The sequence below is a fragment of the Callionymus lyra genome, chromosome 13, assembly GCF_982586985.1.
Source record: "Callionymus lyra chromosome 13, fCalLyr1.hap1.1, whole genome shotgun sequence".
NCBI classification, from domain to species: domain Eukaryota; kingdom Metazoa; phylum Chordata; class Actinopteri; order Syngnathiformes; family Callionymidae; genus Callionymus; species Callionymus lyra.
In genome coordinates this window covers 17,784,508-17,812,274 of record NC_141830.1, presented here as the reverse complement: position 1 = coordinate 17,812,274, position 27,767 = coordinate 17,784,508, and the positions used below count along the sequence as shown (strand labels likewise).

Here is a 27,767-nt window from a genome sequence, read left to right as displayed (position 1 = left end):
AGAATATGACCTCTTCAAAGAAATAATTCTGTTTCAAATCCATTAATAAAATGCATTCATGCACATTCTTGATTGAGCTCCAGAGACGTTTCATTGAAGTATTACGTTTTTATTAGTATTATATTGCTCTCAGTTCAGAAAGTATTTCTTATATTACTTGATACAAATAATAACAGGCAAACGTATACATTCTTAAAAAAATACTAAACAATTCCTCGCTCTTTGGGTGACTTGACATCTCTTTTAGAAGCACTCTGTTAAATAATTTCATTTTGCTTCCAAATTGACATCGCCTTCATCTCACCAGTTTCAGATCCTGAAGTAAAAACAAAATCATACCGACAATTACAACACATTTCTGCAGCGACGAAATCCGAACAGAAAGGCTTTAACCACAAGATTGCGTATGGAGTGAGCTCAGTTCTGAAAGAACGCTTGAAAAAGCTGCGTACAGTTGACCAAAAGTAATTCTTAAAACAGAATTGAAAACGCGTTCATCAAATGAAAGTCCAGTTGGTTTAAAACCAGTAACCTCGGAGGCAAAGACGGCGTGTACAAAAGGAACGGACACGTGCACCACTTCAAACGTGAAACAGAGCTGAGGTGAATATTAAAAAGCATGCACAACAACGATGCATTGGAAAAGGCAAGGGCTGCCAGGGAACCTCCGCATGTAAAGCATAATCGTTTGAATATTTTAATTTCTTTTGGACCCACTTCTGAATGCAAGTTGCATAGTTATGGTGTGAATGAAGTTGTATCGGTGACGCAAACTTCAAGGTGTACAATTGGAATGATCAAATGGAACAACATTCTGAATTTGGCGATTGGTATTTAACTTTGAGGACGGATTTTTTTTTCCTATAATTGTAATTATAAGCCGATACAGAGCTGGACATTGATTTAACTTAAGCAGGTGCAATGATGTTTTGATATGGAATCAACTTGACAGAATTTTTCTTTTGACCAGCTCTTTTTATATCTTGCTGATTTGTTGGATTAACTTGGATACATTTACCTAGCTTGCCGGGAATACCCTTATCCCATGTTTAGCCTTTTTAATTTTTTTGCTCAACTATAAACAATTTGTATCATGAAAAAGGTTCGAAGGCCAAGTAACCAACATGTGTTCCTGTCCTGTCATTGCATTGTGTCCCATGTGAAGGAATACTGTTTATTAAATATATATATATTTATAGATGGATATATTCTGGGGTCGGTGAAGAAATCTAGCTGCTGGTCAAAACAAACTGCATAAAGGTGAATGCAACGATAGGGAGTACACATCAACTCCAAACTCTCTGCAAGTTCCAAAAAATTCTATACAAAAATACAAATTCTAGAATACTCTACACTCAAATGTACTGTATTTACACTGTCGCCAGGACACCGTCTAGGTAAATGCTACTTTACAGCAGGTTTTGTACAAAACAAGTAGTGGTGCTGCACCTCAGCTGACGAGCTCGAGTTCTTGCGTGTGCAATAAAGAGGGAAGAGCGCAGCAAAACGAAGGGCTACTGCAAGTGCGGGGTGGTCAGGAAGCCATACCAGTAACAAATTCAAACATCTGGGGTCAGTCGTGACTTGATGCATCCCTGAGAGGGTCACAACCCTGAAAACATGGGATGACAGAAATGTACTGTTTGGAAGGTTTTGTTCTCATTACAAGATCAGCCACAACTTGTCACTGTCCAATTAAGATTTTGATGCCATCAAGATGCCATTTGTTTTGCTTAAATACAATTAGGTTGCATTTGGTCATTTGCTGACGAGTTATTTATTTCACCTCAACTAAAATTCTGGTAATGGGAACAAAACCATTGCGGACCTTTGCAAACTGGATTCTTCCAGCAGAATGACTTTTTTTTTTTAAACATGAATAAACCCCATGAAAAAGGAAAAATTCAGTAACAAGATAGGTAAATAAAAAAATCAGAATAAATTAATAAACTATTGTTCTGTCATAGCACAATTACCAAGATATTCAAAGGAATCGACTATATAAATAAATTAAAATGTACAGACATTAAATTAGCTTAAGTTAAACGATTATTTGAAGATGAAAGGCAAATGTCATCAGACGTTCTCCATCAATATTTGCCAACAAGTTCCTCAGACATTTTGAAAAATCACACAACTAGACAAGAAAGCTGAGCGAGAGAGTAGTGGGAAGCAAAACTCCCTTAAATTTCCGCTGCAAGTACAGTGCATTCTGGTCGTCACTTGTCAGCATTTTGTTGCTTGGTTCGGGAATACAGTACAATGATACCATTAATCTAGTTTAACCCCTCACGAGTGCCATTTTAATCCAACATATTTGAACCAAAAGCAAGGTCTGACCAATGGGTTCTTTTGTTGGTCTCAAACTCCTATTAGAGTGTATGTATTAAAGGGGACACATTTTTTAGAAAGGGTCCAATATCTTGTTGCTTGTTTATTCAGTACATGATAGTAGCAAATGAGCTATAAAACCATTTTTGTTGTGCATTTTAGGAAAGGGAATTTGTGAAATAAAAGTCATAAAATACGTTAACACAGGAAAGACAGCAATTAAAAATACTTAAAACTACCTCAAGTGTGATGCCTTGAAAAAACAAGCAATAAAACATTGGACCTAACTAAAGTAAATGGGTCTCTAGACACCTAAATCTCCGTCTTATTTCCTCCTTCAGAGTCTTAGATCATTAGGTTAAAAACTTTGTAAGTTGTGAACGTGAGATACCTCCTTAACGTCTTTGATTAACCTTCATGGCCTTCTTGCTTATCATGCTTCTGCAACTACTGTGAAGAGAAGAACCAGCAAACAGATTTGCTAAGTGCATATACTTTTCCACTAGAAACAGAAGTACACAACTTTCAAAGTGTGGACGAGGAGTTACTGACTGGAGAGGTGGGTGGACTTGATGCTTCAACAGACGATCACGAGACTCCATGTGCGGCTCGGAAGGCAGCTCTAAGAATGACCGTCCGTGGACATGCTGAAGTCCTCAGAGACGAGCAGCAGGGCTTCGATGTTGGCGGCTGTTTCGGGACTCTGCAGGGAGAGAAAGTCAGAGACGTCCATGTTGGCGAGGGAGGGGGGGTTGGTGGAGGTGTTGCTGTCTATTCGGGAGAACGTCTGAGCCGAGGAGGCAGGCCCGGCCTCCAGGCTCGCTTTATCTCCTTCCGAGGAAGATTCTGGGAGACAGCACGAGGACGATGAGGCATTGGGAGGATAGTGAGGCTCCGTGGGTAGAGACGGGGGCGGCGGTGGTGGAGGAGCTTCTGGTGGTGGGGGCTGATTCGAGGAGCTGACAGAGGAGGCACTCTTGTCTTTAGCGGAGTCCTTGCAGGCACACTGGCACTGGCAGGACTCCTCCTGTTTGATTATGATGACTGGCAGACTGAGCCCGATCTGCTGCACAGAATTTCCTAGAACACGCAAATTTTATTAGACTTGTGGCAGTGACACGTGTGTACACACTCAGGGCTATTGATGAAAGAACCACAGTGGTATTATAATTAAAAACATGAACAATGTATAGTCATCAGCTCTTGAAAGCCATGTTTTTTTTATTGTACATATCAGTCCAGACTCATCATTACGGATTATTCTTACTCTGGAGTTGATGACTTTTACCACCAACACTTGCAATGTCTCAAATCGCATACTTCTCTAAGTATACTAGAAGTTAGTATGCATCAGGATAGTGTACGTACTAACTAGTACGCAAATTCTCCACAGATAGTATCTTAGTGACGTTTTAAACGGAAGTTACGTCATATATATATATATATATATATATGACGTAACTTCCGTTTAAAACGTCACTAAGATGGAGCCGTTTAGGGTGGTTAGTGTCCATAGAACCATACTCAGTTTTGTGGGCATTTTAGTACACCAATTTAGTGTGCATGGCGCACTAAATTTCGCATACTAAGAATTGAGACGCACTAATGCACTAAAAATACTAACTTTGAGTACGCTAGTATGCGAACTAAAACATTTTTGGTTACCTCTTGTATCTATTTCACTTTAATCCGAAGCATATCTTACCAGGATTTGCTCCCACTGGAATGGCTGTCGTGAAGAAAACCTTTTCCACTTTTGGAGCACTTTGATGAGTCTGTCATGAAAACATCAAAAGTGAGTTCAGTATTCTGACATCCTGTAATTAGGTGGGCTTAATCAAGGGCTGTGACAAGTTTTCAGATGACTTCACCGTTCCCATTTAAAAATATATATTTTTAAATACCACAATATGTACGGTCATTTTTTTGTTGCAGCTGCAACTGAAGCAGAAATATTCAGATTATTAAATAAAAATTAAACAAAATATTGCTGAATAAATCAAAAGACCCACATTAGCATTAAAATGTTAATACTTTTATAGTCGATTCTACGTTTCAATAATCACAACATTATGATAAACAAAAAAAACAACCTACTCCTTGATCTGGATTTTGCTGGCTGTTGGCAGCGCTGCTGAGGATCCATTGAAGGTTCTGGTCCGACATGACGAGACTGGGCTGTAGCAGATTCTGGGTTTGTGCTATGGTGATAGTAGCAGGAGCCGGTGTCAGCCCAGACGCAGAAATGGCAACTGGATTGTTGACCACCGCTTGTGCCAAAGCATCGGTTGTTGCAGCCACAGCAGCAGCAGTGGTGGTTCCTGTTGGCGTGGGGGTCAGTGTGGCTGCAGCTAAGGAAGGGGGAGCAGCAGCGATGGAGGCAGGTAGAGGATTGGACTGTGGGGTGCTTTCAGGCTGAATAAAAGTGGAAGGCATTGTTATGAAATGTGGAGGATGGTTAGCAGTTTTGACAAGCGCTTGAGCAGGCTCATCCGAGCTTTGATGAGGCCCTGTCGGAGGCATGAAAGCTGGAGTTTTCTCAGAAGAGGTTGCAACAGTAACTGGAGCAGGACCGGAGGCGTCAGGAGAGCAGCAGTTCCGGGGGTGAGACGACGTGTCAATCACTACTGCTGCGAAGGAATAGAAGAGAAAATAAAATTGTGCAGTTTTGGTGGATTTTTTTTTTTGTAAAGCCAAACTGTCATTGCTCTCTTACACTTATCATAAGATAACACTGTAAAAATGTTTTCATTGATGGTTCATTATCGAACGTTTACTTAATGAAAAATGTCAATTCCAAACTAAGAAGGCAACATTAAAAAATAATCATTAGAGGGGATATATACAAATCATTATTTATAATACTAAGATTCTAATATATAATGTAAGGAAATGACAACTTTACTGTAATCAATCATCTAGATTTAACACACATTTCAAATAGTCACTTGATTTACTGATAATCTTCCATATTTAATTCATATTAAATAATCCTATTCTTGCATTGGATTCACTGACTGCAACACAAGGCCGAGGTCACAAAGCCTTGCACACACAGAAAGATTAAACAATCCCAGATTCCAGGAAGTCTGGACACCTGTTTGAGAATTCACACTGAAGGACACAAGTAGCTGGGAACAAACTCTCTCTAGAAGTCAACAACTTTCGGTAAGTTTCCACTACGATCACGTGCGACGGCCATCTTAGAATCAAGTGTTTACAGTTACTGACCAATCCTACGTTCACATTTGACTAGAGGTGTTAACCTGAATATTCTACTATAAAGATCCACCATTTTGTCTGATCTTTGCGTTCTGGCATTCGAAGACATCTGCGATAGATCTCTCTGCTTGCTAGCGCCCGTGTTCACGTAAGTTTGTCTCTGACTTTTGCATAATTCAATAAACGAGCATTTTTCTTAAACTCATCCATGGGTCTGTCCTTCATTCCATCACCATGTACGAGGCTGGGGAGGGGTCGGTTCATCGGAACACAAAATCCCCACAATAAAATTGATTTAACAACAGCAAATTTGGTTTGAAATTTGAATACCGTGGTGATGAGCCTCGTCCTGGCTGATGCTGTTGTCAGGACTCTGGAACATGAGCTCAAAAATCCTGATAGGCGTCACATTGTTGAGGTCCAAATTCTGTGCCTGTGGTATATGAAAAAGAACTTACTATAGAAAAACATAACAAAGATTAGCATTGACTTACATTATTTATGTTTTCCCGGATTTCAGAGTCTGTGGAGATTAGGCTCAGGTCACTGAGGCAAAAAGAATGATTTGCGTCCTGTAGCAGAGAAACAAAAAATGTGTTTCATTTAACAACTTAACCTGGAAAACCGAAAGTTTTTTCTTAAAATGCATAATGGGTTTGTTTAAAAACAAGCAAGTACAAGCAGATCTCATGCAGAGAGAAGCACTAAATCAGGTTCTAAAAGTGAAATTCCAGCTGACATGGCAAAGAACAAGTTGTGACACTCTGAAAAAAAAAAAAACCTTTTCCCAGAGATGCAGAGAAATGTGTTGAGAGTGCTGAACCGTGACTCACTTCAGACAGCGGGTGGCTGAGAGTGACGCTGAAGGGCTGCCCTTTGTCGTGGCCTCTGATGTGACTCTTTAGACTGTATTGGCTGCTGAAAGTCTTCTCACAGCCATTACTCGGACAGTTGAAAGGCTTTTCGCCTAGAATACAAAAAAGTGTTCGACACCATAACATGAAAGTAATAAACAAATGGAATTTAAAAGCGCCTTTCAAAGCACTCGAGGTCACTTTACAAATACAAAATCTGATAATACAATAAAATCCCCAAATACAATAAAACTGCACAACAAACGTCAGCAGCATAAAGTAAAATGAAAAGAGCTAATGAGGGGTTATGAGTTACGTTTAGGTTTTGACAAAATGTTAGCTAGTCTTTTGGTAATCTAATTCAAAAGAAATCACTTTGTGATACACACCTGTGTGGGTCCGTACATGTGTCTTCAGGTGATGACTCGCAGCGAAAGCTTTACCACACCCATCATGGTCACACCTGAAGTAAACGCAAAACAGCTAGTTAGCATGTCAAATCAGAGGGAATATTCAACCTCAAACAGCTCGGGTAAAAAAAAAAAGACAAATCAAAGACGGCAGGAGAGATTCTCACCGGAATGGTTTCTCTCCGGTGTGAGTGCGAATGTGCTTCCTCAGATCGCTCAGTGTGGTGAAGTACTTTGTACAACCCTCGGTCTCACAATTGAATGTTTTGCCTGTGTGGATTCTCTGGTGTGCTTTTAGCCTGGAAAAAACAATGAAATGCATATTGATGAAACAATATTGGGCCTTTGAGGATAAACCCAGTTTCATAAACATCCTAATTAGTTTCTCCACATTTTAAAGTTCCAGTGATATGCAACTACAATTTGAGCCACTCATAACAATGTTTTTATGCTAAATGGAATGTCAAATATGTAGTTGAAAAGTTAACATAAGAGTCACCGAGAAGCAGTATTGCAACATTGCAGGTTAAGCAATAGGTTAAAATGCATGCACGCAGAACCCTATAGTAAATAAGAGAAACAAAACAGTAAAAAGTGCAGTTTCTCACGTAACCAAACCAGGCATCATCTGATCACAACTACACAACAAATGAGTGAGCTGCTCACCGGTACAGTGTGTTGAAGGCCTTCTCACAGCCCTGCACGTCGCATTCAAATGGCTTCTCCTTAGTGTGGACGCGCACGTGGATCTTGAGGCTGTACGAGGTCAGAAAAGCCTTTCCACAGCCTTGCTGATTACACACAAACGTGTACTCGCCCCGGTGGGTCTTCTGGTGTGTTCGCAGGTTTCCTGCCGTGCTGTAAGTCCTTGTGCAGCCTTCAAACATACACTGGTAACGCTTCACCTGATCGGAGGACATCACGCACAGATGGTGAAGGGTTTAATACAGGGAACACAACAGAACACAATCATAATTCTGAAACCTGACAAACACTTTCACTTTTCAGCCAAGCAAGAGACTCAGCTCGAAACAGAAAGACTGTTTTAGCATAACCTTTCAGAGTTGACTTCATCTTTGTGCCTCAGCCCCTCCAATCAGCACAAAGATGAACAACATTTAGAGCACCAGGGACCACACAGTATAAGGCAAGTGCACCACATCCTTTTAATGTTATGTTCGACCAATGTTTACCAGAAAGCAGAGAGCCCTGGAGGGATGTGCGTAAAAGCAAGTCATTTATCTCCGCAGGAGTCCATTCTTTCTGAACAAATAGCTAAGATGAAGGTTGCCCTGGGTTGATTCCCAACTTAAGACTGCTTTTACTTTATCTGTAAGTTCACTGAAGCAAGAAGAGTTAAAAAAAAAAGAGTTACTCTCATTATTGGAAGGAGAATGTTAGGTAGTATTGCAAATACTACCAGTACATAAACATATATTTCATTTACAATTTGGTGTACTAACACTTAAATTATTTGATTGCATTTTGCCATTTGTTTCACTACTATCAACACTTAAAAGAATGTACCAACCACCAATGTGCACGTTATAGTGTTTCGCATGATACTTGCCTTTGCAACACAGAAGCAAGAATGACATAAGAATTGTAGTCATACAAAGTTATCTTGAAGAAACAAACTTTCTAAAGACTATTCCTCATACGATACTTTTAATCAAAGAAACAAGTTGAAAAAGATTTCAGCCGGTTTCAAACTGAGTCATGAACAATAACAATCACAGTATGACTAAGGCAAACAAACTGCACTCAATCATCAACAACACAACCTACACGCGCACATCAGGGACAAGGTTTACACAGGTATGCTTGGGCCTGACAGCTCGATATTGAATGCCTCAAGGTGCAATGCTTCACCCACTAGACCTTCTGTCAACCAGCGATTAATGAAAAGAGGATATTACCATCCCCTGTTTATGATGACTCACACACCAAGAACATTTTTTCTAACACTTCTTCCTCTCACTAGTTCTACCCATGGTGAACACTTTAATAACACCTTTTCACAGTATAAATTATGTTTGTGTTATTTGCTTAAGTCTATAAGGAGATGTCCAGAGGGATTCATAAAGTCCATTTAATCTAATATTTATTTATTATTAGTATTTGCAAAAATAATTTAACATTTGATTAATTTAATATTTTGAAAATTATGTATACCAGCAATAGAAATAAAAATGTTTTACCATTTTTTGGAAATACTACTAAATCTATCTACCATCGTTCATAATTAATATTCATTTGCATTTACAATACTCATACTTGTGTAGCTCTTTGCACACTGGCAAAAAGGGTGTCTAAATTGAATATGTGTGTATTTTACAAGTAGATCTTAACATCCAATATAAAAGGAAATGATTGAAGATCAAAATTAAGTTAAAGATTTAGTTACATCTTCATGAAGCCATAAATAAGGTTATTTGAACAGCAACCGAGACTGATAGAATACCAATAGAATTTAATAACGTGTTCAAAGAACAGATTTTAAGACCTTTTCTTGACTTTTGAATTAGGAATACTTCCAGTATTCTTAAGATTGACTATAAAAACCGTAATATTAAAAACTCATAAGATGCCAACAGAATGTTCTTCCAATAGCCTAATCAACCTAATGGGGTCCAATGCCAAAATCATTTGCAAAGCACCGTCTAAAAGGCTTGAAAAATATCTTCCTCGATTGGTTAACAATGATCAACATGGTTTTATTCAGCAGAGTTATCACAATATAAGAGAATATGTAAACCTTTTATATGAGAAGAAGCATGTTTTAAAGCTCAAACAGCATCAGAGCAAGAAGTGATTGATGAGAACCCTCATCACTCCTATAACACATGTCTAACAATAGTCCTGATACCTGTTCAAAATGTCTTGGGGAAAGGGTATTATGGGAATACCAAAAGATTGAATCACTTTGGAAAAAGGTGATGAAAGCTTTATCCAATCCGTTTAACATAAATGTTTGTCTACTTGGTGTTAACACAAACAAGTTTGCAACCGCAATTCCCCAATAATGGCTAATCGGACGACATAATCACTAAAATGTAATGCTTTGGAGAAAGTAACTAATACATTGAAGGGCAAGGAAATGGAATTACAAAATCTTTGGAACTCATATATAGACATTTTTGGAGGAGCGTTTCTGACATTGCAGGTGTGCGTATGAGTGAGTGGATCTATGCCCATTTTCTTTTGTAATGTATGATCATTATTTTGTTATTAATATTTTATGACTTTGTCTAGTTTTATCAGTAATGTGTATCGTTTTTTTTTTTATTTTGCAGTAAAACAATCATATATAAAAAAAATGTGGTATATTCTTACCTCTCTCTGTTTGGTCTCTGGACACTCAGAATGCAGGGTCAGTGTTGCACCCTCTATGTTGCGTGGCATAGGTGTAGAACCTGGATTGATGGTGAACTGAATCTGGTCTGGAGAAATGGTATGGTGCACATAACCCTGAGACATTGCGTCAGGATCTGACATGAATGCCAAGGAGCCATCCTCTTCATCTCCCTCCACTTCCGTTAAAAAGTGGACCCCATCATCATCTCCTCCACAGTGACCTTCTTCTTCACCCTCCTCATCCAAGCGGATGGGGTCTCGCTCGATGAGAACCGTGGTGCGGTCATAAACACGACCGGACGAGGATGACGGCTCATTGATATGGTCATCTTTGTCATAGTGGAGTTTATCGTCGTCTTCTTCGTCGTCCTCCCGCTCCAGTTGTTCCACCTCCACCTCAAAGTACATAGTCGTCTCCGTATGAGGGCCATTTACACTCATGGTCCCTGGAGCCACGCCTTTCCCAGTGAGCTGGACTGCACACTCACTGGTATTGGTGGAAACTAAGTAATTAAATGAGAACAATGTTAATCACTTTTGGCAACAACAGTTGGCACTCTTTAATGTTAAGTTCACAAAAAAATCCAAATTTACTAATCGACTAAGGGTTGGGATTTATTTTCAGAGTTAAAAATGTATGTTCATTTGATGAAGCGCCTGGGGCTTGGTTGTCTTCGTCTTGGTCAAAAAGACACACTTAAAAACATCAAAATACCTCCGTGGTGCTCGTCTATAATGTCCATCTTGTATCTAGTGAGGGGCTGATGAAGCTTCATGTAGCAGTGTCATGTTGTTTAGAGGTTAGTAGTTGGCGCCATCACTTAACAAAAATGATGTGATTTTTCCATTAAAAAAAGTTGTTCAAAACAAAGAAAAATGGGATTAGACACGACCATCTAGTGGACTTCATGAAGCTTCATCAGACTATTTTACTTGTATCGAATCTCAACATTACAAATTGTTTCAAAAAAAATGTTACAATTCTACATTTAAGCTTTTTGTAAGCGGAAGCTGTTAGGGCCAAATCTTGTGCACCGACACAATGTGTTTCAATGAGAAAAGACTTCAGGCAGCAACTAAAAGACTGTGATCCTCTTCTACAAAACAAACTTAAAACAACAGGCTTATTGTTTCCAGAACGATTCCTCACGTTGAGGCTTCAATACAAGATGGACATTACAGTCAAGCAGTATGGAGGTATTTGGATGTTTTCAAGTGCATCCTTCGGACGAAGATGAAGACAACTCAGCTTCAGCCGCTACATTTAAATGGACTTACAATTTGTCTATAACTCCAAAAAGAACAGATTACTTTGGAAATTAAATCAACCCTTAGTCAACATAAAAGTGAGTAGAAAATAAGCGAACTTTGAATTTGGGGCGGAATATCACTTTAACAAATACATAGTACTTTACACCAGTTCAGAAAACTACTTCCCTAACTCCATGAAAATAAAGTCTGGGTCTCAAATAATTAACTTGACTCTGTTAACTTAAGACTCGAATGAGATGCTATAGGGAGACTATTTCTCCTTCAACAATATCCACGTGGATATTAAAAGGATGCAAACATTGTTAAACTTAAACGCCATTGTATAGTGACTAAAACATACAAAGCAGACTAAAATAGAAGCATAAACAATGATAACAACTGGCCAGATCTGTTTATAGTAAAGTATTAACCACATACATGCACAAAGGGGTTACATATATCTATTATGACAACCATAAACTATAATAAAAAACATTGCGATAGCTTTTTATTTTCTGGTCACACATTTTATCATCGCCGTTATCTTTCGATTCGGAATTCAATAGAATGTGTGCACAAGAGACTGAATGATAACATTGTGTTCTGGAACTTTCTGACAATGACATGACAATATCTTCAATTGAATAAACTACTAGACTTCACTCGTAACGTTAGTTAGTAGTAGTAGTTAGTGTAGATTTTTTCCGGAACGATTCCTCACGTTGAGGCTTTAATACAAGATGGACATTACAGTCAAGCAGTATGGAGGTATTGGGATGTTTTCAAGTGCATCGTTGTGACGAAGATGAAGACGAAGACAACTGAAGTTCAGTCGCTACATTTAAATGTACTCACATTTTTGTCTATAACTCCAAAAAGAACAGAATACTCTGGAAATAAAATCAACATAAAGGTGAGTAGAAAATAAGTGAACTTGGAATTTGGGGCTGAACATCACTTTAACAAATACATAGTACTATACACCAGTTCAGAAAACTACTCCTTTACTCCATGAAAATAAAGTCTGGGTCTCAAATAATTAACTTCACTCTGTTAACTTAAGACTCGAATGAGATGCTATAGAGAGACTATTTCTCCTTTAACAATATCCACGTGGATATTAAAAGGATGCAAACATTGTTAAACTTAAACGCCATTGTATAGTGACTAAAACATACAAAGCGGACTAAAATAGAAGCATAAATAAATGATAACAACTGGCCAGATCTGTTTATAGTAAAGTAATAAACCACATACATGCACAAAGGGGTTCCATATATATATATTATGACAACCATAAACTATAATAAAAAACATTGCGATAGCTTTTTATTTACTGGTCACACATTTTATCATCGCCGTTATCTTTCGATTCGGAATTTAATAGAACGTGTGCACAGGAGACTGAATGATAACATTGCGTTCTGGAACTTTCTGACAATGACATGGCAATATCGTCAATTAAATAAACTACTAGACTTTTAACTCGTAAGGTTAGTTAGTCAGTAGTATTATTTAGTGTATATGATACACGTCATGTGACAATCACGATCGTGACACGATATTTATCGCAAAAACGACACCAGCATTGATACGAACAGCACGACTTGGAAAAACGTGTGTGAAGGCTTCGTAGAAATAGAAAAACGTTTGTTTTTCATTAAACCACAGAAGGTTAGTCGTTAGCTGACAACTGCTAACCAACATGTTTTAAGCTAACATCACATCGATTCCGTACCGAAAATCAAACATTATGTTACAGCAATAATATCCTTCCGCACTTCGATCTTTTAAGACTCGTCGTCATGTTAACACTTTGCCCCGCAAAGACTAAAAGTCTCAATTGTCTTCATGACTTGATGTGAAAAATATTGATATTAATTGCTAAAATTGAGATTTAGCTGGTTAGCTGTTAGCCATGTCAACTTATTTTGAAAAAAGCTTCGCGACCCAAAACGTTTAAGCACGTAGCTTTAGGCAAATGCATGACAAGGTAAAGATAGTCTATATTTAAAAATGAACAAAAATATGAGAATTATGTGTTAAAAAAAATAGGAGAAATGATTAATTACCAGATTGTGTCTGATTCTTGTGGATGTTTAGCACTCTCCAAACTAGCCCCTCCCCAGCTGGCGAGAATGTCATACGTCACAGCCGCCCCGTTGAATTATGGGTAAATGTTTGTAACCTTCCCCGCGGAATAAAAAAAAAAAGATCCAGACTTTATATTATTTCTATATAAATCTGGATCGAAACGAACATAAAGAATAAAACATTTAAAAACCACCACGCAGACCTGATGTTCGCAATAACTTTATATACAAAACGACATGCTTTTCAGTTCGAAACATCAAAATACATTTATTTTAAATAAAATATAGAAAAAATATATATATATGTACACATTGAAATTCCTATTGATTCCGTGTGAAATATCAACTGTGCATTGACCAGTCACAAACATTGTATGGATATAGTTTAGATAACAATATACAGTGAAAAACTAATCACATTTCTTTTTTTACTCAACGTGTCTAAAAACAATTATTTTTTAATTCTCCACTATATATCTCACTTAGGGTTCCTCTGATAGGGATGAGCTGGTGATCAAGAAGTGATGGAAGAACTCCCGTGCTTTTCTTTTTTCAGCCAGGTCTTGCTTAGTGGGTGATCTCAGTACCAAGGAGGCGAAGATTGTGGCTGCATGGATGACATTTTTTGAATTGAATTTGAATATCATTTTAAAAACACATTTTCAATTTCTACGGAAAAACCTCCTGGCGTATTCCTGCCTTACCCAGGATGTTGACGTCTAATCTGTTAGTTGCGGAATTCTTCAACAGCTCACGAAGAAAGGCAGCTACATAGTTGAAGACATTTCTATGGCTCTGAGGTAGCATGGAGACGACCTTTAAAAAAAGAGATCGCAACATCATCATAACAGATTTTTACTACATATTAATTGGGGCCAGTTTTGAATTACCTTCTCACACAGGCTAGGGCTGGAGGAGCCGTCTAGAGACTGCTGGTAAAGGGAGAAAGGAATCACAGGTTCCGGGAGGGCGTCCAAGAATAGGAGCAAGGCCTCGGCAACGGAGTGGTTGCTGCCAGCTTCAGCGTGGGTCAAGGAGAATTCTGAATTGTGCCTCTTCTACATAAGTTGTACACAGCTTGAAATCCCTTTAAATAGGCCAACATCTTACTCATAAACATTTTAAAAACAAATCTCAAGAAATTAACAATTTCAAAATAATTAATTTGAGTTGGCTTCTGAATGACCATAACAAATTGACAATAGCTGAAATAGAAAGAAAAAAAAATCTAAAAATAACGAATAATATCTTCATTAAATTCAAAGAATACGAAGAGAATCTGGCATGCCGGTGTCAAGGCAATCCCTTATCTCTGAAAATTCACAACGGAGTCCAGGTTGCTGAAATATGTCTTCCTGTAAACAGAAGAATATTAATATGATTAGGTTAAAATAAAAATGGAATGGGGACATATAAAATATTAATAAACACAATATATTTGCCAACCTGTTTAAGTGCATTTCTAAACAAATGGTCCACCATCATCCACAGCTCCTTTGGAATATCGAGAGCTTTTTCAGTGCTAGAAATCTCACTTCCACCCTTTTCAATCTGTTGTGAGGAAAATACATTTTTTTAAAAATCTTAATTTAAATTGATAAAAGCAGTCTGATGATGCATGACTCAAAAAAAAGGCTCCACACCAGCTCACGAAGAGTCTCTCGTGGCATGTCTCGAACGGGCTCCCGGAGCCGACACAACGACTGGATGGAGGTTCCGTAGCAGCTGGGCAGGTAGTTTCCTGTCACCGAGATGAAGTAGTCCTTGCCACGCTCCAGGTGAAGCACTAGAATGTCTTCAATCTGCTGTTGGCCTGAATTCAGCTCAGGTGCAGTTGAGCGATTCACAAAGAGTTCCAGCTCAATGACCATAGAAACGCCTGTATAGATGTGCATGAAATACAGAAATGTTACGACTTCTGTGCGTTTTTAACAATTTGTTTCAAATTCATCTTGTCCTTAACATCAGTTTCAGTTACCTTGTGCGTTTTTAAACAACCTCCAGTCGCAAACATCTTTTCTTTGTATAGACAATTTAAGAATTTTCAAGTACAATCAGACGTAAGTCAAGTTTTGTATACATCACTTAAAAGTTGTGTATGATTAGAAGTTTTACTATGACAGAAATGCACTCACACAGTAATTAGTAAAACATTTTGACCTTCCAAAATACCAAAAATACCACTCTAAAAGATTTTTATACATTGCCGTATCCAATAAGTCGTTCCAATTTCATGGAAATTGCAATTCTGGTAATAAGACCCTACTTTTCACTAACCCTGAGCAATGAATCCCTTTTGTGGATTTGCAGTGAGCCAGGCTTTGCAGTATGTGGACTCATTTGGCTTCTGAATGAACTCAAACTGGCATGGAACCTGCCCGTCGTTGAAGAGGCTTAATCTCTGTGCTTGGTGCTCCATGAACTTCACATCGTTAAAGTGGAACTGAAGCACGGGAAACATAAATCAGAAAAGGCAATACAAATGTAAAAGTATATAGAAAAAAGATAAAAAGTCACCTCTCGCTGAGACAAAGTAACGGACGGAATACACTCGTTCTCCATTTTGTCAATATTTCGGACAATGTCTTCCAGTGTCTTTTTGTAGGCTTCAGAGTTGACTCTCTTTATCTTCAAGGTCACACACACACAATAGTTAGACTGAATGGCTGCTTCAAAAGTTCAGATTTTCTTTTTGCATCTCTTACCCCAATATCCAGCAGAGAGCTAACTGGCTTGTGGTCGCTCGTCTTCAGATCCATGTGACTCAGGTAGTGCTGTTGCGTGATATTCTTTCCCCTCCAAAGAATACGATCACACCACGCAGGCACACGGCATTTCTCACTGAATGCAGAGGACACGGATATGCAAGTTAATCACAACATTACGATTAACTTAATATCTGACCTGGAGTTTATCAACTTGGTAAGTAAAAAAGGTCACAACAAAAGTTGGCAAACTTTTATGATGAAACTTACCTAGCTTAAATGTTATTTAGATAGTATTTAACAAAATAAGTAAAACAATTTGCAAAATCTTAAGTAAAGTCCCTCTCCATATCCAAATTCACCTTCTCCTGTCTTGCTGTTTTTGATCAGTACTGCATATCTAAACATATCGTAGTGTTCCTGACTAACTAGACTACGTTACAGTCACTGTTCACGTCTCAAGCTGTTCAACAAAAACTCGTCTTCCAGAACCAATGTCTTTTTTTTCCAGAACAGAACAGAAATGTGTTTAAAAGCTTCTAAAGTTACCTTGTATCCCACATGTCAGAGCCGGTGTCATACTTGTAGGTAGGCTGAAAATCAATGACACCCTCTACAAAGCCCACAAACACAGCCTCCTCGTCGATCTGCCTCTTGAGCTGTGGAGAAGATGCAGCTGGTGAGACTCAAAAGGACAGCTTTACTTCCAGTTTCAGGAAGCGAGAGACTTCATGTGTGCTACCTGATCATAACTGTGCAGGTTTTCAAATTCCTTCTTGCTGATTAGCTCCTTCACATTGTCCACGTGCAGGTCACATATTCTGTAGTTTAGGTCACCAATCCATAAAACTACACTGTGGAAGGAGGCAGAGTCATGTTCAGCTACAACTTACTTACAATATTTTGAAGCAGGACATTTGTTTTGGAGAAGCTTCGAAGATACAAAAATAGACAATGAGCTGCAGATTATCTATATTTATAAAGGTTTCATACTCATGCTTAAGAATAGTCATTGGGGGCTGGGACGGGTCGTGCTGGCGAAACTGCATTCGACTACAAATATCTTTGTAGTCTTGATTGCGTCGCTCGTATTCTTCAATGTGGGCAGCAAGATGAGAGTTGACTACACAGATCTCAGAGTTGTGGAAGCGGAAACGGATGGCCACAGCTCCTTTATTCCCCTGTCAATCAAGAGCAGTTAGAGTTATATCAGAATCAAAAACTTTTATTTGTTGTGCTGGCATATTCTTATCGACATGTGCAAAAATACTGGGACTTGATATTTAAAAAAATATGAATCACGGTTAAAGACCATATTAAAGTAATGCATATTTTTCACAGACTAAAACCCTAAAAAAAAAATGTCAATGAAATAATCAAAACGTACAAATGTTTTGTAGGTCAAGTGAAAAAAGCATTTCCACACAAACTTACCATCCTTCCCATGATGCCAGTGCCCACATGCTCAGCCTCCACATCTGAGATGAACTCTGCGTGTTCCTTCTTCACATAAAAGACAAGCATAATGCCCACCAGACGGACCAGTTTCACCTGAAACAAAGTACATTAATTCACTACACTAGCATGACACTTACTCATATAAATACTTTTTAGTAAGAAAAGGAAACCATAAAAGAGGGCACATTTTTCAATAAGTGACACTTAACTGATCCTTAAGTTCAAAGGTAACTTTAAACAAATCAATAAATCGGACCACTTTTCCTTTGACTGTAAATAGTGCACTTTAAAATTACAAAAAAATCTTTATTTGTTCATAATAAGAGCCAACGCTAAAAACTAATTTTACATTTTTAAATGTTCATTGTAGTTGAAAGCCTGTGTTGCAATCCCTAAAGGGGGGAAGTATAATGCTAATCAGCTTTGTCATGAGTATATTCATGTTGAAAGAAACGAGGGAAAAAGGAAGCAGAGTCTGCAGAAGCCGAGGAAACAAGCAAGTTAATAAACATGTTAACACTTACTAGGGCATAGTTGGCTTCAGGATGTAATGCTTCAGTCACAGCCTTCAACCACTCCACCTCTTTAGGTGTGTCATTGAAGAAAAAGGCCTCTTTACTTAGATCAAGCTCCTGGAATCTGCAGATAGACAAAAAGACTTATTTAAACTAAATTACAAAGATGAGAAGATTGACATCTGCGTCCGTGTGTAACGTACCCAACACAATACAAGTCTGGAGGTTTCGATGTGAAGCTCAGCCAAGGACAGAGGCTTTCTTTTGGTGTCTGACCATTCACGTTGTAAGTGCCAAGAAAGAAGCTGTGAGAGGATCAGAGAGGAAAAGCAATTAGGCACTGAAGCAGAAAAAGCATAGATGGACCAAGACTGCTCAATTATCATTTTAATTGTTAAATTGTAATTTGAACAGTTGCAACTCATGTATAATTGATAATTTAAAGGCATTGAACAACAACATAAAATCAAAGTCTACCCTTAGTCTTGGTGTCTTGGCTTTAAGAAGTATCACTTCCCACATTAGCCTCACTCAAGCTGTTAAAAACTTGGGAAGGCTCTACTGCTACTTACTTACATGTGAAATAGTTCACTTCATTAACACCCTCCTTCTGGGACTGGAGAGCAAATGTGACTTACTTTCTTCTGGCCTAACTCCATCACAAGCAACCCAATTTAATCAATGTCGTAAATGACGGTTGCTGTCTCATGTTAAATTATTTGTTTGACAATAAAATAAAATTAAGTTACTCTTTATAACATTTTACGAATACATTTATTAAAGAGGGTCAATACATCCTGAATTAATTAAAAAAAAAAAAAAATTTCAAGATGCATCGCAAAGTTAAAGTACCAAGACCAGTCAGCAGGTGGCAGTGTGGTCTAATAATCAAGTAGGACTAAAATCAACTTAGACAATCATAGTTTTTGGCATAAAATACAAATTCCCTACAATTGCAAATGCAAGAAAATGACAAAAACACAATAACTTACATGTTCATCATCCCTGACCCAAGTAAACTAAACAAATATAATACATTAAAAAGTAATCAAAATAAACGACAGATGGTTTGATACATATGAACTAGTGTGATTTAACAAATGGGTATGTGCAAGAGTTGGTAGTGTTTCCGTTTCCTTATGATGAAGCCCCTTAAATGTTTCAACAATCCTAATGGCTTTTTAAAAAAGAATGAATTTTGAAACTGGTAAATAAATTAAGAATAGTTCTAATAAAAAATAATATAAACCTGAAAGTGAAACATTTAAATGAATTGATTGAATGATTAAACGATCCTACCTGAAGTCTTCTCTGTAGGTGTAAAGGTCTTCAGTCTTGAGCAGCTCACACCTGATAAGGTTATCTCGTAAGCCGAACTGAGGCATGGCCAGTATCTGAGCTTTGTTAGATGTTGAATGAATGGAGGAGCGCACCAGGTCATCCCGGCCCTCCCGACTCAAGTCGTTCTGGCTGCACACAGGAGGAACAATTTGACAGTTAGGCGAGTAAATGAGTGTAAGCATCCCAGATTATACTGTAAACTAACACAGACGTGTGAAATGAGAGGGTAGGTGTGTGCAAAATGCTGACGGCAGACCATAGAAATATTTATTAATATTGGAAGGATGAGAGTTACAGGTCAAACTAAGTCATTCATTCTTTATTTTGTCAAAGACACAATTTCGTAGGTGCAGACAAAATATATTAGTTTATTTTCTTTAGAGAAAACCCCAGAATTTTGAAGAAGATGTTAACTTGAAAAAAGACAAAGGTTTTATACATTTTATCTGTGTTATTTAAAATAAAATGATACGTAAAAATGTAAAACAAAGTGGACGTCTTTTATCGCACAATTCATCAAAACACTGAGCTGTATTTCGGAACCAATAATATTTTCCTGCATTCAAAATAATAATGATAAAATAACCAACAGCTCCTTTACAGTCTGTCTATGGAAAATAAAGAATGAAATTAAAACAGACAATAATGTAACATTACTATTTCACTTGCAAACAAATACATATACATAAATTGAACACATAAACTAAACAAATTTACAGTAGAAACTGTCATTAAACATATTACATTTAAGAAAATGTAATACTGAAAATGACATCATCAATATTGATTTTACATTACCTGATGCCAATAATGATATCGTATGATGATGTAAAATAAACAATGAATTGGTCACAGTAAAAAAGTGCAAATAGTCCATGTAGACAGTTTAAACAATTAAATATATGCTAAATGCTGATTGGCCCTTTAAAATTCAGGCGGTACACTTGTGAGTAATGCTTGGAGTAAACAAAGAGTTTGCTGACAACTAAACACATCCATGGTGTTCGACTAAAACCAGTTTCCATGCCGAGGATCAACATAAGAGTGTATGTCTTCTTAAGGGCAAACATGAAGAAGCCTCGTTTTGTTTGTGCTTTAAAATTGAGCAAAGTAAGTTATTGGTTGTGTACATTAGCTGTTGCTAACAACAGTCCTTCATGTTTACATGGACACATTCACATCTGTCTGGATTGCTCCTGTAAAAGGAGTTCCACAATTTGCTGAATGAAAAGGACTGAAACTAAAGCCACAAAAAATAATTGAGTAAAATAAATAAATAATTGGATCGTAATAGCTTGAACAACAAATGTGTTAGAATCATAAACATCTATGCAAAAGCTAAACCCCTGCAAGGATGGACAGAAAACGCATTTTAAATAAAAGGTTATATGAATTTGCATCCATCAAAAGAAAACATAGGCATCCTTCCATAAGGCAACGCGCAAGCTTTTATAATAATATTTGCAGGATTAGAATGTAAATGGTAAGTATATTATTTAGTTAATCTAAAGCGGACGTTGCTAAAGACAGTGTCTCACCCATCTGGGCTTGATTTGGACGTTTTCTCTTCAACTGAACTTGTCCTTTTGTCGGACGATTTATCTGTTGGGAGAAAAAAAAAGGCAGATAAATAACAAAACAAGGCAAAACCTCACATCTAAATGTTAAGAATTTTGTAAAATACAAACTGCTTTATAAACAAGTAGAGAAAAGTGAAACAAGCATTGAAATGTTGTTGCAATTAGAGTTGAACCTCCTCTGCTGTGTTCTGAATTCAGAAGAGCTGGACTTAATGAGTGAAGTCAGTACGAGCTTTTCTCTGCGGCAGTTTGGCAGTGAATACAGAATGGCCTTCTGGAAGTTGGAGCCAGCTGCTTTAGGCAGGAAATTAATTCAAAGATGGGAAGCCAAGTTAGCCATGGAAACAGAAAAGCCAAACTTCAGAATGGTAGCTATAAAATGAGTGAGATTCCCCTTAAAGAACATACACAAATCTCACGGCTCATCAAAACATTTATCATTAAAATTAAACATCAAATCGTTCAAAATTGATGCATTCAAGGTTTAAATTCATGCACTATAAATTAATAACATGCATTTCAGGTTCATGCAAAGATTATAACAATGATAAAGAAAGCTATTAACGTCTTTTACATTTTATTGTGCAAAAACTTTAAAACAAAGCTAATTTCTAGAGAATAAGGCGATTTAAAATGATACAATCGGGCAAAGAGGAAATAAGGTTTAAATGTGACAACAGCAAGCTTCCGTTTGTCAGTGAAAGTTTAGGTTTAGGTGTGAAAATAACTAAAGAAGTTAATAAAGATAGTTCAGTCTAACTGGATTTATACACTTGCTTAATCATTTCAAAGTGCCCGATATGCACACAGCAGGGTATTTATTATCCATCCTTTAAAAGACTGTGGTTACATAAGAAAATTATAAATCATGAGACTGATAATCTGTTTGTTCAGTTGGTATCTGTTAATTCAATATTTTCGGATTCTTTTCTACTTTTAGCTCCAGGTTTTAAAACCTCCAATATTCTCACTGAAACTTGTGAAACAGAACCCACGGTCAACTTTAAACGGACTGAGCAGCGACTTGCATGAGTACTTTTTTTAGATTTAAGCAGAAACTAAAATTATTATTTTTCTAGTCTGAAGCATCCACATGTTCATCATGTGCGACATGTTCACACGATCTGTGGTACACCTCACTATCTTCTGCTGAGACACTTCCTTATTACTGGAGCTTTATCTGCAAACTGACAAAGTTCAACAGCTCCCACAATGAGTATTTCAAAAATGCTAAGCTCAGAAGTCATGGCAAGAAAACTAGTCAAGATCATACAAGTGGTCCCAGAACACACCAATCCATGTCCCATCGTACCAACTTGCCAAACACAATACTTTTTTTTTTGTATATATTTTTTTTAAATATTTGCTTACAAAAGAGGGTGTATAATAAGATTTTTAACTAACAATAGAATCAATGATTCACTGGAATAGACATTTTAAAAACATAAGCTGTAGTTGTGTCAGATTGGCAGTAAAAGCAGTTCAATTCATGATAAGACAAGAATAAAAGTTACAACCTTGTGTTCCAGTTACGACAACAGCCATTAAAGAACAAAATGGCAGTGAATTACAGTGTTTAAACACGTTATTACATCACAACAATAGCAACAGGTGTGTGATTTTTTCCCCCTGCATTTCGATCTCAACATCACTGGATGCTAAGCTAATCGAAACTGCATCTTATTCATTAAATCACGACATGTACACGCCAAACAAAGACACTCATATTACGGATATTTGTCATAGATTAAACAACATTCCACTGACATGAACTGAGTGGGCATTTTAAGCTAAGGCTAGCTTCCTGGTTAGCTTTAGCCATGAAGGAGCTAGCTGTCAAACGCGCGCCGGTGAGCTTGAATAATGAAACAAAAATGAAAGATATGTGGGGAAAAAACCTGACATTACCAGAGTCTCTCATCACCCTGGACATCTCTGAGCACGGCTGCCAAGCATTCTGTAGAATGTGGGCAACGACCAGAGAGTAGTAGGACAGACAGACCTGCCCAATGCTAGCCAGGCAGAGGGAGGAGTTTCCTTCCTGCGGCAGTTACTTTGTTTTCTGTCATTCACAAGTTGGATTTTTATTTATTTTCATTTTTTTTACATCTGTTTATGATATAAAATGATTTTCAATAGTTCTTAATGAATATATTATGTTATGTATTTATACATTTTTTTTGTATTATTTATAATTATTTCATGATCATCTTTCATAAGAACAGCTTGCTTTATTGTCGGAAATAAAAATAATGACACAACGTAGAATTAATGGATTCAAAATAAGTAACACGAATATTATTGTAGTGCAAGTGCTACAATGAAATTGTATTAGGCAACATCTTGTTGCAGCAGCTGCAATGTCCTGGTTATAAAATACAACGTTACGCAATATAAATAGTAAAAACAAGTTAGATAAATAGTTAATATTTTCAACAGTCGAAAGTGCAATGGACGATTAAATGTTGCTTTATTTTTTATGCATTTCTTACACATGGTTAAAATAATTATTGTCAGAAAAGAAATGGATAGAAAGTAACTTATTTATATTGTATATCTATCTATCTATCTATCTATCTATCTATCTATCTATCTATCTATCTATCTATCTATCTATCTAAATATATATCAAAATTTTTAGATATAAAATAGTAACGAAAGAAAAGAAAAATAGACAGTTAAATTCAAAACAACTTTTACAAATTGTACTTAAAACTAGCAATGATAAATAAGAAAAAAAAACAATATATATTTGTGGTTGCATAAACGCACATAGAGGCCGCCTTTGGCCCCTGGTTCTGCTCAAAATGATAATCTGGAACACAAGCTCCCATTTATAGCAATAAATGATGATTAAGTTGAAATAAGTTATTTTGCTGACAGACAGGTAAAAACTTCTGTCGTGCCATAACCCCCATTATAGTCACAGGTTCAAGGCACACAGGACTAAACATACAAACGAAAAGAACAACACACCTGTTTTACGCTGCTGGTTGAGCTTAGTGAGAGTCGACCCGAGGGGGGCGAGGGCCTGTTTGACGACTCCGTGTCCTTTGGATCCCTTTTGGTACTTGTTGATCCACTCCAACTTGGGTTCTTCTGCCGGAGACTTGCACACATCTAGGAGTAAGATTGCGTCGCATCACATCAAGACTCACACTGACCATGTGTTAGCATTCAGACTTCATAGCCGATTACCTTTTCTTTTTTTTTTACTTACCTTTGTTTTTCAAAGTCTTCCTCGTAACCACTGGTGCAACCCCGTTAAAACTTTCCATTACTGCGATTACTGATTAAAAGCCTGCGTGGCTCATCTTAAAAAATACAATCCATCTTGGACGTCAGCTTAATGTAAATCATAGTAGCAAGCTGGCCAAACAAGAAGCTCCTCACCACTGTTTGTTGAAACTCTTTTTGGTAGACAAGATACTAAAAGTCAAAGGCAGACGAGTTTTGAAGAGGAAGTGGCAGAACCTTCAAACAATATGTTCATACCATCAGTCCTTAAATGCTGACAGCCAAAGACAAGACACGGAAATTAAAGCTCCACCCCTAACCGGCTCGTCTTGAGTTCAACACCCACTGACTCATGAAACTACTAAGTGTTTGCATATGTAAATATATCTCCCTGGAAACAAACATCCCACAAGAACTGTACATTTGATTAGTGAAATAGCTTATAAGATCAACTTGAAAGTTAAAAAGGACTCATTTCCAAGTCGGAGTTGGTGTTTAGTTTTAGTGAAACTGGCTAGACAGGATTCCACGGCATGCAATTGTCAGTCGGTGAAAAACTCTTCTCGACAAAACTAATTGATGTAATGTATTTACACAACCACTTGTAATAATAAAATAAATGATGTCATAAGTAAATGTTTTGGCAATTTTTTTAATATAATTTCATGTTAGGATTTTGGTAATGTAAAAAAAAGTTTAGATTAGATTAGATGGATTAATAACTTCATTAACTCTTATTCAAAGAGTTGCATTAGTTTGCAAATGTCAAGATAAATTTACTACTGCAGAAGCACCATGTTTACAGTTAAATGGTAGTAAATTCCTCTAGATGATGATTTCCATGAACTTTTTAGGACGTCCAGTAATTAGAAAAAGTCAAGTCAAATCCCGATGAAAACGCCAGGAGAGTCAATATATGGTTAAAGGCAACTCACGCACCACTCCAGGCTCTGTTCACCTCCGTGAGGAAAAGTCTCGAGTGCGATCCGAATGGAAGTTTGAGGTCCAAACTTTCTTCTTGGTAGATGATTCTGACCCTGGTGTCAGCACCTGGTTATGATAAAGAGAAAGTATTATCGGATCATTTAAGGCCTTTTGATGCAAACTTACCGACGACCGCAAGTTCTTCAGGTGAGGAAACTACAATAGAAAACATTGTTATTGTTCATCACAAGCGATCTTAAGCAAGTTCAATGACTGATGCTCACCCTCCACAATGATGAACTCAAGAGAGATGGGAATGATGCCTTCGAGGGAAACATCCTCAGCCGTGATTGCCATTCTTCGATGAGCATAGATAAAAATTCTACAAAATAAATTGAAAACATCTCATTTCATCCTGAGCACATTATAAATTATCAATTATAGTCATTTCTTCTTCAAATTAACTATGGATTACATGTATATGTGCTACAATACTCACGCATATTCCTTTGATGATTCCACCAGTCCAAGCAGTCTGCTTTCTGTGACGTCATCAAAAACCATATCACTCTGAACAGCATGTTTACAGATTCGTTGAGGAAACTTCTCATCAGGGATGTTGCGCAACACTAATCTCACGATATCATTCCATACGCTTTTATACATTTCGTGACAGCCGGTGATTGGTTCAACTCTATTTTGCTTGAATTAATAGAACTGAAAACCAAAATATGGATGTGGTGGGGATGTCACTTTTCTTTTATCTAAGAAGGAAATGACTAGTGCCATCTAGCTGCCGGAAGTTTAATTGCAACTCCTAAATAAACAAACCGAGTATTAGCATATTCATTCTAAAAATAAAATCGAATTCTTTTATTTTACTGACACTTTATATTATATAAATAAACCAAGAAAATACCTATGATAAAAATAATATATGATATGAAAGCATAAAACAGATCAATAAGAAATTAACATTTCTATCAATGCAATTAGCTATTTTGAATTGTGAATAAAATATAAATCTAAAACAGATTATCAATTTGTTAGGGATTACATCCGGGGGCTGATTCTTCATACTGAAAAAGGGGCGAGACTTGCACCTTGCTTAGAAAAATCACAATAATCTTGTTTTATTGTGATGTAATATTGGTATTTTAATAGTTATTATTGAAAATATTTGCCATCGAGAACTATTCATATTATCTGTCATTGTTTTAGTATTTAAAATTACATATTATAATCCAAAAAACAGTTGAATTGCGAATTTTATGCAGACAACGTCATCATTTGAATCGAATAAAATGGCTAGACTGTCCTTCACAGCTTGCAATGTCGCCATCTAGTGGCCAGCAGGTGGAGTTGTACATTTTTGAGGTCACGCCCGAGCGTTCAAGTTACGAACTTCTTGTTCAGCGATCGAATGAGTTTGGTTTGGACGCACAGATTTAAGTTAAAACAGTACACGCTCACCCAAGTGGTCGATCCAGAGGAAATTCCTCTTCATCTCCTAGTTCTAAAGTTATAAACGTGTCAACCAAATCCTCCTGGTGCGACACACCGTGTTTGTGAAGACAAACGCGTGAAAAAGGATACTATGATGCAGGTTTCTTCTCCCTCCAGAGAGTCTTGAATCGCGATGGATTGATCCATAACTTCTCTGTCAGTCACTTCACAAAAAATACCCTGCGTCCGACGTCACCACGCAAAGAAACGCTTCGAGTTAGTTCCACTTATTCCAAACTGTCACCTCGAAACCTCCTCAAAGGAAAGAAAGAAACGGATTTTTCTAATGAAACATGTTTTAAAAAATAAATAAAGAAAATGCTTTCTTCTCTGTGGGCTTACACTGCCACGCACTGATTCAGACGTATAACGCCCCCTGTGACGTCACCGCGTGGGTGACAGCTCCAGTTGGTGTGAGTTATGAAGCTTGTAGGCATTTTCTTGAGAGATGCTTGTGAAGGAAAAATAAAAAAAGAGAAAACTTGGACAAAAGTAGTTTAGTCTGGTTTACCATAAATCTTATTTTATAATAAAATGAACGCAATATAATTGGCTTCTTTGTTTTTGTTGTTGTTTTAGATGATTTCCATTCTAATATAATGAATAACACTTGGTTTATACAGGAATTTATCAAGAAAAGCCTGAGAAACCTGGGTGTTGTATTTGACAAAGACATGTCTCTAGTTCAACACTGCAGAAAACTGACCAGAAACTGTTTCCTTCAACTGAGAAAAATCTCTAAACTTAGGAAAATGTTGTCACAACATGATCTGGAGCTTGTAATCCATGCGTTTGTGTCTTCTCGCCTGGACTATTGTAACAGTTTATTTTCATGTCTTAACAAAAAGGATCTGTTTCGCCTGTTGATCCAGAACTCTGCAGCGAGAATTCTGACCCGCTCAAGTAGAAGAACTCACATTTCTCCGATACTTAAAACTCTTCAATGCCTTCCAGTTTCGTTCAGGATCAACTTTAAAATTCTG

General features: G+C 37.2%; 2 protein-coding genes across 9 annotated transcripts; both read right to left on the bottom strand.

The window, feature by feature from the left end:
• Positions 1–108: 108 nt before the first annotated feature.
• On the bottom strand, positions 109–13,691 carry mtf1 (metal-regulatory transcription factor 1). 6 transcript variants are annotated; one of them, XR_015713251.1, is made up of 13 exons: positions 13,498–13,690; positions 10,154–10,677; positions 7,484–7,722; positions 6,985–7,116; positions 6,797–6,870; positions 6,387–6,520; positions 6,048–6,125; positions 5,884–5,986; positions 4,429–4,961; positions 4,037–4,106; positions 2,884–3,411; positions 2,723–2,781; positions 109–316 (listed from the first exon to the last, which is right to left on the bottom strand). XR_015713251.1 is itself a non-coding variant. In XM_087806589.1 (11 exons), exons 1-11 carry the CDS (start codon positions 13,568–13,570, stop codon positions 2,954–2,956), a joined length of 2,415 nt encoding a protein of 804 aa, XP_087662715.1. In that variant the 5' UTR covers positions 13,571–13,691; the 3' UTR covers positions 109–2,953. The 6 variants fall into 6 exon arrangements, 3 of the variants coding, with proteins under 3 accessions (XP_087662715.1, XP_087662714.1, XP_087662717.1); XR_015713250.1 differs by having other exon boundaries at positions 2,723–3,411; XR_015713249.1 differs by having other exon boundaries at positions 109–2,781.
• A 42-nt stretch (positions 13,692–13,733) lies between these two features.
• inpp5b (inositol polyphosphate-5-phosphatase B) lies at positions 13,734–25,851 on the bottom strand. Of its 3 annotated transcripts, XM_087806585.1 has the most exons (22): positions 25,778–25,851; positions 25,563–25,660; positions 25,465–25,494; positions 25,294–25,404; positions 24,094–24,237; positions 21,076–21,139; positions 19,496–19,666; positions 18,400–18,501; positions 18,206–18,320; positions 17,658–17,774; positions 17,217–17,404; positions 16,966–17,077; positions 16,773–16,882; positions 16,224–16,359; positions 16,036–16,146; positions 15,796–15,961; positions 15,162–15,397; positions 14,965–15,069; positions 14,789–14,873; positions 14,409–14,536; positions 14,223–14,334; positions 13,734–14,125 (listed from the first exon to the last, which is right to left on the bottom strand). In XM_087806585.1, the coding sequence occupies exons 1-22, from the start codon at positions 25,840–25,842 to the stop codon at positions 14,001–14,003; spliced, it is 2,631 nt and encodes an 876-aa protein (XP_087662711.1). In that variant the 5' UTR covers positions 25,843–25,851; the 3' UTR covers positions 13,734–14,000. The 3 variants fall into 3 exon arrangements, with proteins under 3 accessions (XP_087662711.1, XP_087662712.1, XP_087662713.1); XM_087806586.1 differs by lacking the exons at positions 25,294–25,404; positions 25,465–25,494; positions 25,563–25,660; positions 25,778–25,851 and adding an exon at positions 24,338–24,597; XM_087806587.1 differs by lacking the exons at positions 24,094–24,237; positions 25,294–25,404; positions 25,465–25,494; positions 25,563–25,660; positions 25,778–25,851 and adding an exon at positions 23,026–23,145 and having other exon boundaries at positions 13,735–14,125.
• Between the last annotated feature and the right edge of the window lie 1,916 nt (positions 25,852–27,767).